The following is an 18,928-nucleotide window of genomic DNA, read 5'->3' as shown; positions in this document are numbered from 1 at the left end:
CTGTGTCAATGTCACTGACTGACGGCGGGGGCTGGACTGCGGGCTGGACACGCGCTGCTCAGTCTTCGCTTACGGTACCGCGAAAACAGCTCACCGAAGCCGTTTTCCTGGACCCGAATCGATGACCAGTGAACGGTTAACGTCACCAAGTTACCGTGTGGAGCCAGGAGTCAAACTCCTGTGTGCCAGGAGAAGGCGGCAGAGAGGCGAGTGCGGGAGCGTGTAGTGTTTCCGGGTATGGGACGAAACCGTAAAAGACGGTGTGTTAGCGCAAAATGATTTTGAGAATGCGCATTCAGATTTGTTACTGAGTGCCATTTTTTTTCTGGACTGCATACTTGTTATGGTTTTTGTTTTGTCTGTTTTTTAATTCATCCTGTTACCAATAATTTGGTGTTTAGTAAGTATAATATATATATCCTTTATATAACCAGGTAAAAGTCTTGTTGAGATTAAAAAAACTCTTTTCCAAGAGAGACCTGGCCAAGAAAGCAGCATAAAAAGTGACAAGTTACAAAACACAACATAAATAAACAGTTAACATAAACAATTAAATACAAATACAGTCATCACAACAACACTGAAGGAGCCTCAGTAGAGACTTATAAGGAGCAGTCACATCGACCAAGATAAATTATTTCTTTATCCTTTAGAATTGATTAAATTCACCGATTGTGATCAATTCAGACAATTTCAATTCATTTTGCAGATTGTTCCATGATAAAGGGACGGCTTAACTAGAAGCTTTCTTACCTAACTCAATTCTCACTCTTGGCACCAGCATCTGAACAATGATTTGCGAGCGTAGACCATGTTTAGTTTGGTTTCGACACATGTATGCACACAGGTAAGAGGGAAGCATCCCATTAGAAATCAATTTAGTTACAAGTTAATAATAATAATGATGTGAAAGCCCATTTCTGCCAGCAGAATAAGAAAAAGGAAGTTGTGAAGTTAGGACAAGATAGGTAAAGAGCTTACGATTTTTTTGTATTGTTTATTTAAATCAAATAATAAAATATATATTCAATGTAGGTCTACATGGGATTGTAAACAAACCTCGGTGTCACCTTCGACCAAACCCTTTCAACCAACACATCAAACACCAAAACAGCCTTTTTCCACTTCAGAAACATTGCCCGCCTCTGCCCATCCCTCTCCCTTTCAGCTCAAGAAAGTACAATACATATAAAAACTCTGCTGCTCGTATAATAAAATTGTGCAGCTGAAATAGTAGTCATCCACTGTCATCCAAAAATGATGACCAATTAAACAGCAATTTGTTCCAGCGTAGCAAAAATAGAGAAATAAAAAATAATATACATCAAAGAAAAAAAACAATAAATCAAATTAGAAATAATTATAATAAAAAAATAAAAACAAACAGAACTTTTCAGAATATATATTTTTTTTAACCCTCTGGAGTTTCCAAAAGCTTCTTCCAGACGTAAAAACAAAGCAGAAAAGACACAAAATGACTAAAAAAGACATAAAAAGACACAAAATTACCAAAAAAGACACAAGATGACTAAAAAAAGACACAAAATACACAAAATTGTTTACACACAAGACACAAATAAAATAGAGTCACACTAGAATAAAAACCAGAGTTGGATGACAGGATCACACACAATCACGAGATCACATTCATATTGGTTTTTCATTGTTTCCTTTTGGTTCAAAATGTTGATCCAGTAAGTCAGAAAAAAAATCTATTATTATTAGGTCATATAGGTGAGGTTGTGCTGAAAATATACCAACATGGCATTTAAACATTTTTAAGCAGTGAATACAGGCAGGATGAAAATGATTAAAAAATGGACAAAATAGCCCCGGACTCCATAGAGTTAAAGATAACATACATTTTTGAGCATTTCTTCCAAACTCATCCTCAGTAACCAGTTGTTCTTTCAGGTGCTGTTTTTTTTCATTTAAAGAACCTTATTGAAAAAGGTTGCACATACAAACAATTGTATATAGAACAGCAGACATGTGCTCCAATATATATGTATTATGACAAATAAGTAAATAATAAATAAATCATAGTAAATCAAAGTTATCATTAGTAACGCCAGTAAACTTAAAAAAGTAGAGAATATAAATAAAATGACAGGGGGAAAGGGAACAGAGTGTAAATACAGTATTCTTTGAAAAACCTCTCGTATATATCTGTAGATGTAATACTTTGTTTAGTGTCAATTAGTGTAAGGGATTTCATGTACTCTTTAAACTCATGCAAGAAACTCCTAAAGTTGGGTGGAGTTTTGGAGTATTTGCATTTGTGTAGGGTGGATTGGGGTAATGTGCGACACTTAAGGTTTGGCTGGTTTATTTCCTGTTTAAAGTAAATATAGTCATCAAAACCTTTACTATTGGTCTATAATGGGTGTCATGTGACTGAAATTACATAAAATATTTTTAAATTTAGAAAAATATAACAAAGTCAAAATTGCAAAAAGTGTCCCATATTACCCGAATTCACTATATGTGAAATTTGCCATACAAAATGAACAGGTTTGTAATAAATGTGATGTCATTTTCTCTATGGACAAAATACATGATCACACTTTTAAGGTGCTGTTCTCCAATATGGCCGCCAGAGGGCACCTGACGTCACTGAACGTCAGCCGCTCCCCATTCCTCAGCAGGTGTAGGTTTATTGGCACACTGCAACATGAACCATGAACTCTCTACCAGGAAACTTCTCACTGAAGTGGCAGTCCCGTCCCTCAGTCAGCTGTGTTGTCTGCGTGTGAGCTGAGGGGAATATTACAATCACTGTATTTTATGGAATGAGGATCATGAGCGATAAGGGATTCTCCCAAACTGTTTCCTGACACGGAATAACATGCTGTGATTGACAACCTCAACATGGAGATCCAGAAGAGGTTTACTTCTTGTTGGCAGGGTTTTTTGGCATGTTTTAAGAAACCGAATCAATCTGGAGATGAAGTCAGGAGTCAAGAGAAACCTTCCACGGTTATTCAAAATCCCGGTGCCAACAACTCAGAGACGGATTTTACTCCGAAAAGATCTTTACCGCCGGTTCCACCTGAAAAAGCGGGGGTTTATTACATCGCCCAATATGATTACTCTGCTCGTACTGAGGAAGACCTGAGCTTTAATGCTGGAGATACGCTACAGGCTCTCAATAAAAGTGCTGGTGAATGGTGGTTTGCCAAAGCCCTCACCGGGGTCTCGGCCTCTAAACAGGGATACATCCCGGCTAATTATGTGGCACCTGTGGAGAGTATCGCTGCAGAACCGTAAGTACACTGAAAACATTTACTTTTTAAAAAAGCTAGGCAAGTTTTTCCACACAGAAAGTGTTTCTAAGTAATATTTATTTGATATAACCATTTATTTATTTATTTTTAATGAAAATACACAAGTAAATTGCAGATTCACTGATGTCCCTCAATTACATTTTACTTGGAAATTTCAACTAATTAAGCCAATGAACTGGTTAAGTGAATATGACTTGGAACGAATGATTCAATTTACATACAAAACTGAGGACACATAATAACAAACAATCACTAAGTAATGCACTGCATGAAAAACTGCTATTTTAAAGTAAAAGCACTGAATTCGTATTTATTTGTAGAATTTCTATAGATGATTGAAATAATAATTACAGGGCCAAAAAGATCTTTTTTTCAGTGTATCATCAACATCATCATATTGTCTAGTATTATAATATAATATAAATCGCGATCTCCTGTGATTTATTTTCCAATTAAATGGTCATTCAAGATTGTTGTGCCATATTTGGATATCTACTGAGAGATATAAAGCCTTTTTAAGAGCTACAACTTGTAAAATGTTACATAATGTCATATCACAGAGGTAAAACACTGTTTTTGTGACTGAATAATGTCTACAGAATACTAGTAAATGATTCTGTGAGCAGGAAATACTTTCAGGTTAATTATTCCCGTAAAGGTACGACTCGAAAACACAGTTCATTAAAATGCCTTTGCTGGTATGTAGTGTTTAACAGCAATGCCTTGATCATTCTTTAGAGTTACAGAAACTGGTTATGCAACAAACCTATGTTTTGCTGCAGGAAGCCACTTTAACATATTAAATAATGTCTCTCTCACTTATAGTATCCAGGCAATGTTATCACTTCAATAGTGAAAAGGGAGTACTACATTCATTATTGCTGTGTGTGGCCTAATTGTTGGAAAAAGTAGTATCACATAAAAGTCCAAGCCCTTTTGTGATGCATTCTGAGCCTACTTGACTTCTCAGTCAAACCAGTTTCTTCTCAGCTGTACTCTGGTTTTTCTTGTTTGGTTTACAGGGATAAAAATAGTTCTGATTCCCTCCATCAGGCCAGGAATCATTTGTGTCATAGTTTCACTATAAACAACAATACGTTTCATTACACATACATAACCAGAGACAGTAGCATCATTAGATTGTATGTTGTGTAAAAGTTTGGGTGTCACTTTATTGAGTGTTAGTGTTTTACCGTTATATTTTACTGCTCCTGATAAATCATTTGTCTCTTCTTTGTGGGCTCATCTCTGACAAGTTTGAATGATAACTTACCAGTTCAAATTGCTGGACTAAGCTTCTTAAATGTGAAAGGCTTCTGTATTTTTTTCCCAGTTCATTCAGAGCCAGATCAGTGGGCCATTCCAACACCAAATGTTATGAAAAGACCAAACCAACAATAATAACTCTGACTTTCAGAGACTGTCTGTGACTCCCAGTCCCAACGTCACTGTTCCTACTGAATGTGAAAATCTTTAAAATGGGTCATTAATATTTACTGGCTAAAGCAGTTTTAACCATTGTTGCTTAAACGGGAGGAAATGCATTTTAGGGGGACTATTTTCAGCAGTGGATTGATACATATTTGGTGGTGTTGTGGAATTGAAATAAACTACAGTGTGTGTTTTCATGTCACTCAGTGCAACAGTGTGTCTCGCTGTAATATTTTGGGACAACAGTGGAGAAACAGGAGTTTCCAGCTTTTGATATACACACAGCACTTGTTACTGGGATCAGCATTCGGCAGGTTGAAACCTTAAAGGAATAGTTTTGGGAAATCCACTTTTATTCTGAGACAGATGAGGAGATTGATATAAATCTAGAGATAGTTTCTCTATATTGTGTGAAGCTTTCTTTCAAATGTTGAAAATGTTTCGTATTGGAAAATAAGTTGATTTTGTATTTGGTTTGGGATTTTCAGGGAATTTGTTGCCAAAAAGAAAAAATAGACGATCACCAGTTTATCCCTTACACTAGCTTTTAAATATTTTTAATTTGCAATCAGTCAAATTTCCAGTGAAGCTGTGGGTTAGGGTTAGGGTTAGGGTTGATGTTTTTTCAGATAATTATTTATATGTTTGACCAGCTCTGATTCTTTGCCTATATTCTGATATACAGATGGTATTTCCCCGACACCAAGAGGCTGGATGCAGAGAAGATGCTGTTGGCAGCAGGAAACCAGCATGGCGCCTTCCTCATCAGAAACTGTGAGAGTCAGAAAGGGGAGCGCTCCCTCTCAGGTAAGCTAACATGTTACTGTCTGAAGCTGTGTAAAAATTCAAATGAACTTTAAACATTTTTTTTTCCATTTGTTTATTTAAAAAGAACGGTGCACATTAATATTAACATTGAAAAGGGACAATTTTGAAATATGAAGTAACACTGTCTTAAAAAAAAATCTCTTCTAAAAACTCACTTTTATCGATTGGTCTTCTCTTAATTTCCTTCTATTATCGTTCTATGTTTACCTTGTTGTGAATGGTGATTTTAAATTTAATTTTTTTTGGACTTAAAAAAAAATTAAATTTACTTAACTAAACTTCTTGAGGTTTTATTTTGTTGTTGTCAGTAAATTGTATTTGATATGTTTTATTTCTGTTGTACAGCACCTTGTAACTAGTTTTTGAAAGGTGCTATATAAATAAAGTTATTATTATTATATGGAATTCATATGTAAGGAAAAAATTGGTCGTTCAATTCAGCAGCCTAACGCAGAGGTTTTTGTTGGCCTATAACTTATGGTGGCTAATCTCAGCTAGCTTTTGAATGTAAATAAGTAGAGATATTTCAAAATGTTTCTAGTTTCTACTCAATAGTGAAGTAGAAGCCCATCAGACATCCATGCTTTTAGAATGCAACAAATGAAGGAAACAAAAACTTGAGAGAACAAAAAACATAATTTTTCTCTCAAAATTGAATGTAAATGTGAGTGATCAGCAAAAAACACACCCGTATTCAATAATGCCCTACAAAGTCTAACTGCAGTAACTACACAAAGGCTAAAACTGAGAAAAATGGCTTTAAAGTTTTTTAAAGTTTTTTTTTAAACTGGCCAGCTAAATGGGTTATAGGTGATATGGCACTAATTTTTACATGTATTGATGATGTCATTTTTATGCTCAAAAATCATGACGATTTATTTGACCTTTGAGGCCCAAAAATGTTGTTACTTCACTCTGGTTTTGCTGTAAAAGCATCTAATAGTAATGCAGAAACAGAGTGCAGTAACTACAATGTTTTTTTAAATGTCTTTCACAACTCTATTCAAATATTCATGTATTTTAGAGTCAGTATTATGAAGTAATGTTATATATTAGTCTTAATATAATTTTATCTTACTTTTTTACTTAATCACTATCTAGATAATAATTTCCCTATCAAATAAACGTATAATTTATATTATTGTTGTCTTCACTATTCAACACAATGAAGAAATTCAAGGCTACACTGTATCACAATCAAAGTTTAGCTTTAATTTTGAGTCGAATTTTGTAGTTAATGCAATTTTTTTACATTTTTATTTCTCTGAAATAAAGCAAAATTGAAATCTAAAACTACGTCACAAGTTAAAAAAAACATAAAGGAGTTCATTTTTAGTTATAACTCAATTTCGACCAAAAATGTAGTCACTGCAGTTAGTCTTTGTAGGGTAGTATACACAAAGGGGTTTTGCTGCTATAGGTATGAGTAGTATCTTACAGGAATACATATATGTATATATGGATGGATGGAGAAACAGGACATTGTGGTTTAATGTTTCAGAATAATCATTAACTTACAATCACTAATGGACATGTTTGGTACATTGATAACATTTCTAAAGCAATCTCGCTGCCGACACATTTCAATTGTACTCGTGTATTATTCCACTTGATCAATATTATTTCTTGAATTAGGTCATTAGAGTTCACTACTTAGCATTCTGCTGTCTGTGTACTTTTCTGCCACAAAACACACATTTCCAAACAACCCTAGTATTGTTAAGTGACCTGCTCATATCCCCAGTTGACTCAAATGATTAATGGTTTCAAGGTCATCAAGTTAAATAAATAAAGGTCTGCGCTCCCATAAAGCGGTGTGATAACTTTATCTCTCCCTGCTCTAATCTGTCTTCTCACTCTGGCCTTGCTCTTTCCATTATGACCAAATTCTTTCCATGATCATTCGTTAAAGCCAGTCAATGACCTCATTCGTTTCACAGCCACTAACCCCAGGGAAATTCACAGAGTTTCCGCAAATCAGGAGAAAACATATTACTCCATGCTCACTTAACTGATTTAACTCAATGAAATTGATGAAACAAATGATGGCAATATTTACTGATTTTTATATTTGTGTGTTGATAGAGCAAAAATAACTCCAGATCAAGGTTATTATAGCTAAAGAAAAGTAGAATTGAAAAGACATTTTCGTTAACTGAAATAAAAATAAAAACGAGAGTTTTTAAAAAAACGATAACTAACTGAAACTGTATTGTGTGGTTACAAAACGAACTAAAATTATAGTGAAAATGTCTTTCGTTTTCGTCTTTGTTAACTCTTTTCATACATAATCCAGTGTTTCTTTTTTTCTGCCGCTGAGTGTGTGTGTTCCTGCTTTGTGGGCTTCAGGGACAGGCGCGAGTGAAACTACCATGATGACACGATATTTGCTGTCAAGAGCAACTTCTCAGCTTTCAGCAAACATTGGCATGTTTCTGACAGCATAAACCATTCAGTTATTATGGTAATGAAAATAGAGCTGAAAATAGCGTTAGACATTTCTGCAGCAGTCTGTCTTTATAAAAAAAGTCCAGCACTTCACTCAAACCAAATTTCAAAACATCCGGAACTGTAAAAGTTAATAACCTTATTGGGGCTAAGATGGATAAGACAACGGAAACGAAGGCAACATTTATTGTGACCTCATTGAATCTCGCACCCAACAAAAAAAACCTAAAACTAACACTGAAACTAAAAAAAAGAAAACCTAAAACTAGTAAACTCACTCTAAAATCTAATTAGAAAACAAAACTATTGTAACCTTGCTCCTGATAGGAACACAGTTAATCCTGAAAGGCTGAAAAACAAACAGGAAAACAGAGTACTACTACAGCATTTGAAAAAAAATGATTTTGAGGATTAGAACTGCTTTTTAATTCTTATTTCTTCCTCCTATTCCTGCCTAATGCTAAAAAAAAGTAAATTAAAAAAATCAGCAGTGACAACAAAAAACACTGTAGCATGATAAAATGTTCATTGTTAAATTGATGAGACGTTTGGATTCTACTTCAGGATTACGGACAATATTCTCTTTTCGAAATGTAGTCAACTCAAATGTATTTCTATAGCACATGTAAAACAACATGAGTTGACCAAGGTGCTTCATGAATACAGGCAGAATAAAACACAGCATAAAAAAAAAACATGCATATGAGATGCAACTGAGAATGCACGGTTGTCTGTGGGCTTCCGCCAAGCCAGAGGGATGACCAGAAGTGATTGGTCAGAAGAGATCAGGGTAAGAGGGAGATGATCTCTGAAGTGCTTATTGGACAGAAAGTTAAATCTTAAAATGAGCTCTAAAACTGACAGGGAGGCATGAGAGTGGGGACTGACTGGCCCATTTACAATGAGTTACAGTAGTCATAACGAGAGGTAATAAAATTATGGATTACTTTCTCACAGTCTTGTAATGTATATTAACTTTTGCTATGGCTCGTTGTTGGAAAAAACTGCCTCTCGCCATTGAATTTATTTGTTAATCAAACTTTAATGCAGAGTCAAAAATCATCCCAAGATTCTTTGCATATGGTTTGACAAAGGATGACAGTGGGCCAAGATTCCCACACAGAAGTCTTCATACTGAAGCATATATGTCCCTATCATATCTGCTCCTACCCACCTTACTGCCTACATTTATTTACAGTTATATATATATATATATATATGTGTGTGTGTGTATGTATATATAATTTTTTTTTAAATGATTTGTGTTTTTGCTTTCAAGCAGATGCTAAATTTAATATTTATGCAAATTAGCAACATTAGGCATAATTGGCATAACGGTAATTAAACACATTTTCCAGTCTCAGGTATGTAGATAATTTTATTGAGTGTGCTTGAAAAAGCACACTTTATGTTATTCACCAGGCTTAATCCTAGATTTTATTCTTCTGTTTCTTCCGGGTTTTTTTCGGTCGACTACTCCTCCCAGGGTTTTGGTTGCACATACACTAAAAAGTTATCAAATTGACCGGCTCGGCCATGACAAGTGTGCTATGACTTTTCTTAGGGTATGGGCAAACGGTTTTCAAATTATTGGGCAAAAACACACCAACAAATCCCCCCAATGTTACCCTATGGAGAGGCTAGAGTTGATGACATCATCACGAGAGTGCAGAGGGAGAGAAAAAATTGTCAAAATATGAATTTGGAAACTGCTGTCAAGGCCTACAGAAATAATTTATACATAGAAATGTAGGAAAATTGGTCTTCTCACTCATATTCATCTGTTAAAGCTGTCAGAGTTATAGTTTGGGCGTAGGATGCACAGATGTGCCACCAACACGCACCCACAGCCTCATAGACTGCCATGGTAAAAACGCAGTAACATTTCTGGAGGAAAGCCGAGGTACAGGTTTCTTCTGATTGCTCTAAAAAGACAATTTCTTCTTCTTCTTTTTCACAAAACATATATGTAGACATTCAGGAAGAACTAAGGATGCTCAAAGTGAAGTCGGTTTTATGATAGAAGTTACGGTTTGGCCAAAAACAGTAATTGTAATCTAATGTATATGTGAGAGTCACGGGCCAGAGTCAAGCACACTCAAAATTTCTTTAGAAATTTTCTAGTTGATGCTGCTGTTATTGAAACAATCATTGCTGTTCCACCATAACATGTATGTGATGGAAGCGGTTCGAGGTGAATTCTTGACAATCGTCTACAAGGGGCTAATAGTATTTGTAATTGGAAACAATATACTTCATGACCTCATCATCATCACCACATACACTGTCTGTGAAAATAATGAACTTTTCCTGTCAGACTCAATGTGTTTCTGTATAGAAACTAAACAAGAACTTCATACCTACAGGATTTGCACACAGTGATTGGTTGGTTATTGATGTAATGTATTTATGTTGTGTCATCACCAACTCAAGGAACTCTGTGACAGTCAAATACGCATCAACATTATGAATGAATATGGCTCACTAATGTTTGCGCTCTCGTCAATTGTGCAAAAAAAAAAAAAATTCGAAGTTAAATGCTGTTGATTTGACTTCTATTTTGAAACCGGTGGTGTCATGTCCTGCAGATCATTAGAAAGAATCCAGGTTTAAAACAGGCTGTGGCTTTATTGCCGAGGTTGCTGATCGACTCAACAATCAACTCTTTCTCCAGAATTTCATACTGCACTTTTTTATTGCATGTGTTTCATTGGCAATAGAAAGTTAAAGTAATAGTAAAAATATATATTTTATAAATAAATGGAAATAAAAATGTCTTTAAACATTAAGCCTGCCAGAATGGATAGGAAGGAAACCTTACTGTGACAGTTCTTGACTTCTTGATATCACCGATGTTGACTTGTGTTTCAGTGCTGGACAGTGGAAGGGTGAAGCATTACAAGCTGAAAAAACTGGAGAATGGTCACTACTTTGTGTCAAGGAACAGATCCTTTGAAACCCTAAAGGAGCTAGTGGAATATTACTCCAAACAGGCCGATGGCCTCTGTGTACGTCTGGGTGAACCATGCAAAAAGGTAAATCACATTGTGAACCAAACAAATCCTGTTTATTTGCTAAATGTAATTATTGCCGTGTGTCTATAACTTAAGTTTGCTGTTCTTGTACACTATACAGTCACATTGTCATCTCAGTAAATGGTGACTCTTTCTGTCTATGTAGATGGAGGCTCCACAGACATGGGGCCTGTCCTACAACACTGTGGACCAATGGGAGATCGACCGCAAGTCCATCAAGTTGCTGAGGAAGCTTGGAGCCGGTCAGTTTGGAGAAGTGTTCGAGGGCCTGTGGAATGACACCACATCAGTGGCAGTGAAGACACTCAAACCTGGTACGCTAATACCTCCTTTGCTCTCAATGAAGGTCATAAACCACAAATGTACTATTTAAGAATGAAAAAAATGTAGTCAGACTAATTAACTAGATCAGCGGTTCCCAAACTTTTTTAGCCGTGCACCCCCTTCTATGTCCCAACCGGGTTGACACACCCCCAATCCCCCACACCTTTAAAAAAACAAAATGCAATACGATTTTTTATAGCCATATTAAAGGTGGAGGATGATGACAGGCTCAGGATCAGAGGCAGAAAGCAGATCAGTTGGGAAAATGTTATAATATTTTGAGCTGCGTTGAACAAAAATTGTAGCAAATTTAAATGAGCGTGGAGTGAACACAACCCCGTCATCATAACACAGGTTGGAAAAATGATACAAGAACAAGAAGATAACTTCTTCTATGCTTCATTATAAGATCAAAAACAAGCAAAAATGACCAAAGATGACACAAAATTATCAAAATAGACACAAATTGACCACAAATACATGTAAAAATTACCAAACAACCAAAACATAGATGCAAAAATGAACAAAAAATGACACAAAATTGAATAGCTTGTATTTATTAATTAATCAATAACACGTCTTTATTGTGTGGAGGAAAAAAATATAATTGTGTAATTATCAGACTGCCATTACATTTCTCATCTCGCGCACCCCCTAGCAGCAGCTCACGCACCCCCAGGGGTCCACGCACCACACTTTGGGAATCCCTGAACTAGATGATGTCAGCAGTATAGTTATAGTTACAATTGTAGCTGCAGACCTTTAAACAATGTGGCGAAAAATAAACACACCTTCACTTTCACTTTCAATGGTATTTTTATTGATGACAAAGTATGTATAAGACAATTACTGTACAGGAAGACATTTTTTAGATTTTTTTTGTACAAGATCCACCCATGACACAACACAACCAACTGCCCAAACATCCGAACACAGACATACATATACAGCCACTGACAAAAAATTGTAAATGGACAGAGTAAAAAAAAAAAGGAAAAAAAGATAAACAACCAAAAGGATGAAATACATGGAGGAAAATAAATAAATAATAATATTTAAAAAATAAAATGAAATAAAAAAGGAATAGGGGGGAATTATTGTTGAGGGTTTATCATAAAATACCAAGAAGAGGTGCCATATTTTGTAGAATAAGTTCTCTGATCCCCGAATAGTCTATCTAATCTTCTCTAGATTCATGCAGGATATCATATCTCTGAACCAATGTGAATAGGATGGAGGAGCTGGGTCCTTACACGCCTCAGTTTCCAAATAATTTCTGCCCTGTATAAAGCAGGACTGTACTATTCCTATGACCTGGTCCTCTGACTCAGTTCTTCTAGTTAGCAAAACAAACAAACAAATTATGACACCAATTTATCAACAAAAATCCAGGGATCTGTTTGAGTGAGACTAGACTACATACTGTGTATCACATTTGTCAGTAACCACAATCAAACAATTGCATATCAGAGTTCTACTCGTAAAACCACCACTGAACACGCCGTGCAGGTACCATGGACGCTGACGACTTCCTGAGAGAGGCTCAAATGATGAAGAGGCTGCGGCATGCCAAGCTGATCCAGCTGTATGCTGTGTGCACCATGGAGGAGCCCATCTACATCATCACTGAGCTGATGACGAACGGCAGCCTGCTGGAGTACCTCAATAGTAAGACAACCTCACTTTCATCTCCACATGTGATTATGAGCCACTGCTACTTTATGACACGATCAGAGTCCAGTGCTAGTGTGCAAGGGTCAGGCTACAGTAGAGATTTATTCCAGAGCAACAAAAGCATTAAGACCTTATTGTTTATTACTCAAAACTTTGTACCCAGTCGCTCATATTTCCCATCATAAAATTTAATTGGTAGTCCACTGGCCTTAAATCAATTTCCTTTTTCCAGGTCCGCCCACCTTCCAATTGAGTTCAACTTATTAGTTATTTTGTAGTGTTTTGTTTTATTACTAGTAGTGAACCTACTAACATTTTGAGAGTTGGAGGTGTAGAGCAGTGGATTTTTTTTTTTTATGGAGAGATAGCAGTTAAACAGTTGCTGCCACATACAAGAGGTATGCACCATCTGAAAGCTGGGAACCTGAAGATGTTTGAGTCATTAACCTCTAATATTAATCAATTTAAATTATTAAAGCGTGTAAGGGTTTAGAATATTGTGGTATGAGGTTATACTTTATACTTTTGTGGCATAAGTTGTTGCAGCAATCTGTGGGTTGATACCATTTGTTCCACAGATTTGGTGCTAAATTAAGCATTTTATTACTCAAGAATTTCTGTGATTTAGTTTCAAAAACTTTTTGGAGATTTCTGAGAAAACTGCATTCTTTAATGATTGGATGGCAAGCACTTCCATTCTGGAAACTGCTGCGAAACCCCATTGTTTTCAATAAAGTGTCTCAGCCATCCATCCCCTGAATGCTCTATGTCTCTAGCTGTAAAATGTCACATGCTGAGATTATCCTAGAGGTCACAGAAGCTCATTTTATACTAACATCATAACACATGAAGAAAATTGGGCTCGTTTAATCCACAAAATTCTCATCTTTTCAGTTTTATGCGATTCCAAGACTGTTCAGGGACCGCAGTATGCAGAAATATTAAAGTACAATATGTAAAGGTAACATATTTGTACTTCATACAAAAACTGTGTGGTTCCTTCCAAAAACTGCATGGGATTAGCATTAAGTGGGAGTTACAAATCCATCAATGTTCAAATTCAGTCCCAGGAGTTTGACCTATGTTTTCTTTTGGATTGTTTATGCCAGTGGAGTTGTTCATTATGAAAGGTGATTTCATTGAATAGTTCATTGAGAGAACATTAGTATTTTGAATTGATATCTGCAGCCTTTCTGAGACACTGAATTATGTTTTTTCATGATCTGTAAGCCATAATCATCAAAATTACAAGAAATACAGGCTTGAAATATTTCTACACGTAAGAATCTATATAATATATGAGTTTCACTTTCTGAAATAATTGACAAAAAATATTTAACTTTTTCACGAAATTCTATTTTTTGAAATGTACCCGAGATGTACCCGAATGTATTTATAAAAAACCAAATGCTTCTCAGTTTGACCATGAAATATATTTGTACTGTATTTAACTGAATTACTTAAAAAAAATTTTTTAGATTTGCAAATCAATGCATTTTGTTTTTATTACATCGGAACTTTATTGGAATCAGGGTTGAATAGAGATAGAGGCCATGGGAGCGAGAGAGACTATAAATGTTGCACATGCTAACATGCAGGAGCTCAGATGGAGGGGTGTATTTGTTTGATTAATGAGCTCAAATATCAACAATCTTTTGACAAAATCCTCTTTGAGTTTGACAAGGTGCAGACACCACCATCAAACAGCTAGTACATACATTCTATTTTGACCAGAGAATCAAATTATGGTTCATTTGTCGCAGCTTAGTACATTTAATGTCAGACGTTATTTTATTTTTCAAAGCAGATGGACACATTTGACCACATTTAAATCTTAATCCTTTGCTTGTTAAGTCATGAATTACCTGTCATGATTGTACATTGCACAAATGTATATTTATTTCTATTGAATTTGATTCCAATTTAGAATTGATCTGGGGGTCGCCAAATCATTTTGGAAGTCAGCTCTGTCTCCACTGTGTTAAATTGTTCATGTGTTAATGTGTTTTAGTCTTTTTGGTCACTTAATGTCTTTTTTTGGTCATTGTGGGTTTTTTGGTAATTTTGTGTCTTCTGGTAATTTTGTGTCTTTTGCTCAATTTGTGTCTTTTTTGATCATTTTGTGGTCCATTCGTGTCTTTTTTGGTCATTTTGTTTCCTTTTTTTGGTCATTTTGTTTCTTTTTTGGGTGATCTGAACTGTGCGTGTGAGATTGTGTTCAGTGAGTGGGGGTCACGGACAACATGCATGTTAAATTGGGGGTCGCGACTCAAAAAGGTTGAGAACTACTGTGTTATTGTACAGTTAAATTAAATGTCTTCATATTAAAATCATTAGGCAGAATCATTTTCTTTCTCTGCCACCAGAGATACCTCTAACAAGGTAGGACTGCAGCTGATTGTGTGCCTCTCTCATTGATTCCAGAGGATAAGGGCGCCACACTGCGGATCTCTGACCAGATAGAGATGGCTGCCCAGGTGGCATCAGGCATGGCTTTCCTGGAGTTACAGAACTACATCCACAGAGACCTGGCAGCCAGAAATGTCCTGGTGGGGGAGAATAACATCTGCAAGGTGGCCGACTTTGGCTTGGCCAGAGTCTTCATGGTGGGTTTGAAATTTAAAGTGGTGTTGCATACTGTATGTCATAGTTTTATGTTGAGAACCGTGATGTATCAAACACCCTTCTGGAATCCACTTTGGTCCGGCCACGTTCAGGCCTGTCACGATAATCAGTGTATCGACAGGTGTGGACAGCGTTGAAGCAGAGAGAAAGCAAGAATTAGCGAGCTTGAAGCTAAGTTTTCCGACAGCTGTAGTTGTATAATTACAGAAAGTTGAGAGGCATGAATGGAATGAGTTCCAAAGCCTGATGCCACAGCGGCAGTGTGGAAACATTTTGGATTCAATCCAGATGACTGCGGAGATTCCGCTAACATCAACAAGCCAGTATGTCAAATTTCTGCGAAGATAGTCGCAACAAAAAGTGGCAACACAACAAACCTCAAAGTCCGTTTCAAACACAACCATCCCATCCAATTTCTTCAGCAGGGAGCAGAAAACACGGCAGGAGCCGCGTGACATGGAGCACCTTTAACTTGCAATTAAGGATACCTTTGCCAAAAAATGCAAATATAAACGTGACAGCACAAAATGGCGCACGCTCACAGATGGTGTTACCCGCTTTATAGCGAAAGAGATGCAGCCATTCAACACTGTTGAGAAACCAGCGTCTAGAAAAATGCTGCAGACTTTTGATAGGCTGTACAAATTGCCTAAAAAAACTTACAGAGCCTGAGTCTGTTTTATTTATATTTATTATTTTATATTTATCTACAATTTTTTAATTATTGTTCTACATTTCAATGCCAATGTTCAATATTCTTGAGAATTAAAAGTTAATTGCTCTTAAAAAGGATGTACTTGAATTATTATGCTCTAATATCATTATATCAGCGATATAAAAAACCCCAACACCAACAATACTGTTGTTTATCTTCATAGTTTCTGGGAAAATATATCGTCATAAAAAATGTGTTATCATGACAAGCCTAGCCATGTTGAAAACATACAGATCTTTACAGTTAAGCTGACTTGTGTTTTGTTTCTAGAAAGAGAATGAAAATGTGTATGAAGCCAAAGAAGGAACTAAATTCCCCGTGAAGTGGACTGCTCCAGAGGCCATCCATGACAACAAGTTCAGCATCAAATCAGACGTTTGGTCTTTTGGGATTCTGCTGTATGAGATCATGACCTTTGGACAGATGCCTTACCCAAGTGAGACTTTATTAACATAAATGACTGATTCTTTGAACATGTGTGAACAGGGTTAAATTTGATGGTTCTACAAGTTGATGTAGCTACCAAAAGAACCTTTTAGGGTGAATATTTAATTTAACAGAATTGTTTTGATAATTGATCAAGTCCTTGTGTGATTCTTCCAGCCATGACAAACTACCAGGTGGTCCAGAAGGTTCCCCAGGGATACAGGATGCAGTGTCCCCCCAGCTGCCCCAAAGTCATGTATGACATCATGACCGACTGCTGGAAGGAGAACGAACAGGAACGTCCCACATTTGAGACCCTGCAATGGAAGCTGGAGGACTTCTTCGACCTGGATGTAACGTCCTACGACGACGCCGGCCGTTACTAGCGCACTGGCCCGTTCATGACATGGGGGATGAGAGGACAAAAGAAATTTCTCATCATTTTTGCTCTGAATTGAAATCAAAATCCCCTGAATCCAAACATGAATATACATTTATGTTTTTTTATGAAGTAACAGATTCAGATGTAATTTAAAATTCCTCTCATTGTGGTCAAATGAAGGATCTGAAATTAATGATCTGCGTGTGTGATAAATATGTGACTATCAGGCGTGCAGTGAGGAAGTTTCTGCTACAGCAACAGTTAGTTGTGACAATCCTGATCTGGTTGTGTTTGACAACTGAATGCACTTTGAGACAGGCAGTAAGTGTGTCTAGCCTAACTCTAAAGCACAGTTGACTGGAAAAGGCCTCTTTCAGCAGGGACAGAAGGCTGCTATCTTTCCATCTCGACAAACCGGTTCTTCTTGCACTCAAGAATGTGTGCTATACATTCTTTCCACTGACTACCTGCCGAGCTATTACCTAAGAAGATTAAGGAGTCATGTTCATTTACAAGCTCTGTCTCACATGACACAATACCAAACAGACTGAGTCATCAGGTGATCTCATCTCTACTTCCCAATTGCACATGAAGCTACAACAAGTGATTTAACGATATTCAGAGTCAGGGGCCCAATAAACGATTGAACAATAAGACTGTTTCCTTATTAAATAAAAATACTTGCATCATCTCACTTTCCTTTAAAAAGAGAAATGTTTTTTCACTCCAGGCTTTTCAGGACATGGTCTGGTTTTTATAGAGCCCTGTGGCCTGGAGGGGAAATAAACAAATTATGAGCACAAATTTTAGAAATCTTGTTGCTCAAATTACTTAATTTATGCTTGAAAATGGACTGTTTGTGCACATGCATGACAATGAAAAAACATTCACTTATATTAACATTTGAACTATTATTTTGAGCTGCATTGATTTTTTTTTTTTTGGCCACTTGGGGGGAGTACATTATCATTTAGAAATTGATGTCAAGCCTGTTTTTGCAAACTGGGTGTATTAACCTTGACCTTGTGATATAACAATATTTACTCTCACTTTTAAAGCTCTGTTTTTACTCTCCACCAACTCTTGAGAAAGATGTGTGACTTTTTTGCAGATAAATACTCCACTTTGTGCCAACTGTGAGAGTACACTACCTGCTAATCACCAAACAGCAGCAGTTTACTGGAGCTTTTGCTTTCACTGAATACTACTGCATTTGAAAAACTGACCTAATGAGAGCCGTGAGTGAATCGATTTTACCTTTGACATCACTACAAAAATGCGTTTGTGAGCACAAATGAATTCATTTTAGAGCATAAATATATTTTATTGTGAACACAGGGATAATTTATTTCTCCTTCTGGCCCAATACTTTGTTTCTGGGGCCCGAAATGATCTATTCGGCCCTTGGTACAGAGGCTACATTGTATCACTACACCTTCAAATCTGCAGTGCACTGCTTTCATAATGGAGTAAATGTTTTACTCACACAGGACTTCCAGTATAATGGCCCAATGACTGAACAATATGACACTGGACTTATTTCCTCCTTTTTAATTATTTTTGTTCAAAGCTGTGGAGCTGCTCTCAGATCTGTGGCAGATCAGTAGCCACAACATGAAAGAGACCGCTCACCTGATCAGATGCTTGACACGGATAGATATTTGAACCTACTGGATTATCTCATCCTCTGATGATTTCCTATCATGTTTTAAGTGTCGTAAATAAAATCTTGTTAATTGTACATTATAACCAT

General features: G+C 36.4%; 1 protein-coding gene across 1 annotated transcript; it reads left to right on the top strand.

Moving 5' to 3' along the window:
- The first annotated feature begins 2,574 nt into the window (after positions 1-2,574).
- frk (fyn-related Src family tyrosine kinase) lies at positions 2,575-17,829 on the top strand. The gene is made up of 8 exons (XM_059356309.1): positions 2,575-3,266; positions 5,404-5,525; positions 10,866-11,029; positions 11,175-11,343; positions 12,863-13,021; positions 15,452-15,633; positions 16,638-16,803; positions 16,971-17,829. Exons 1-8 carry the CDS (start codon positions 2,872-2,874, stop codon positions 17,177-17,179), a joined length of 1,566 nt encoding a protein of 521 aa, XP_059212292.1. The 5' UTR covers positions 2,575-2,871; the 3' UTR covers positions 17,180-17,829.
- Positions 17,830-18,928: the final 1,099 nt, after the last annotated feature.

The sequence above is a fragment of the Centropristis striata genome, chromosome 18 (assembly GCF_030273125.1).
Source record: "Centropristis striata isolate RG_2023a ecotype Rhode Island chromosome 18, C.striata_1.0, whole genome shotgun sequence".
Taxonomy (NCBI): Eukaryota; Metazoa; Chordata; class Actinopteri; order Perciformes; family Serranidae; genus Centropristis; species Centropristis striata.
The sequence above is the reverse complement of the archived record's forward strand: the minus strand, read 5'-3'. Positions and strand labels throughout refer to the sequence as shown.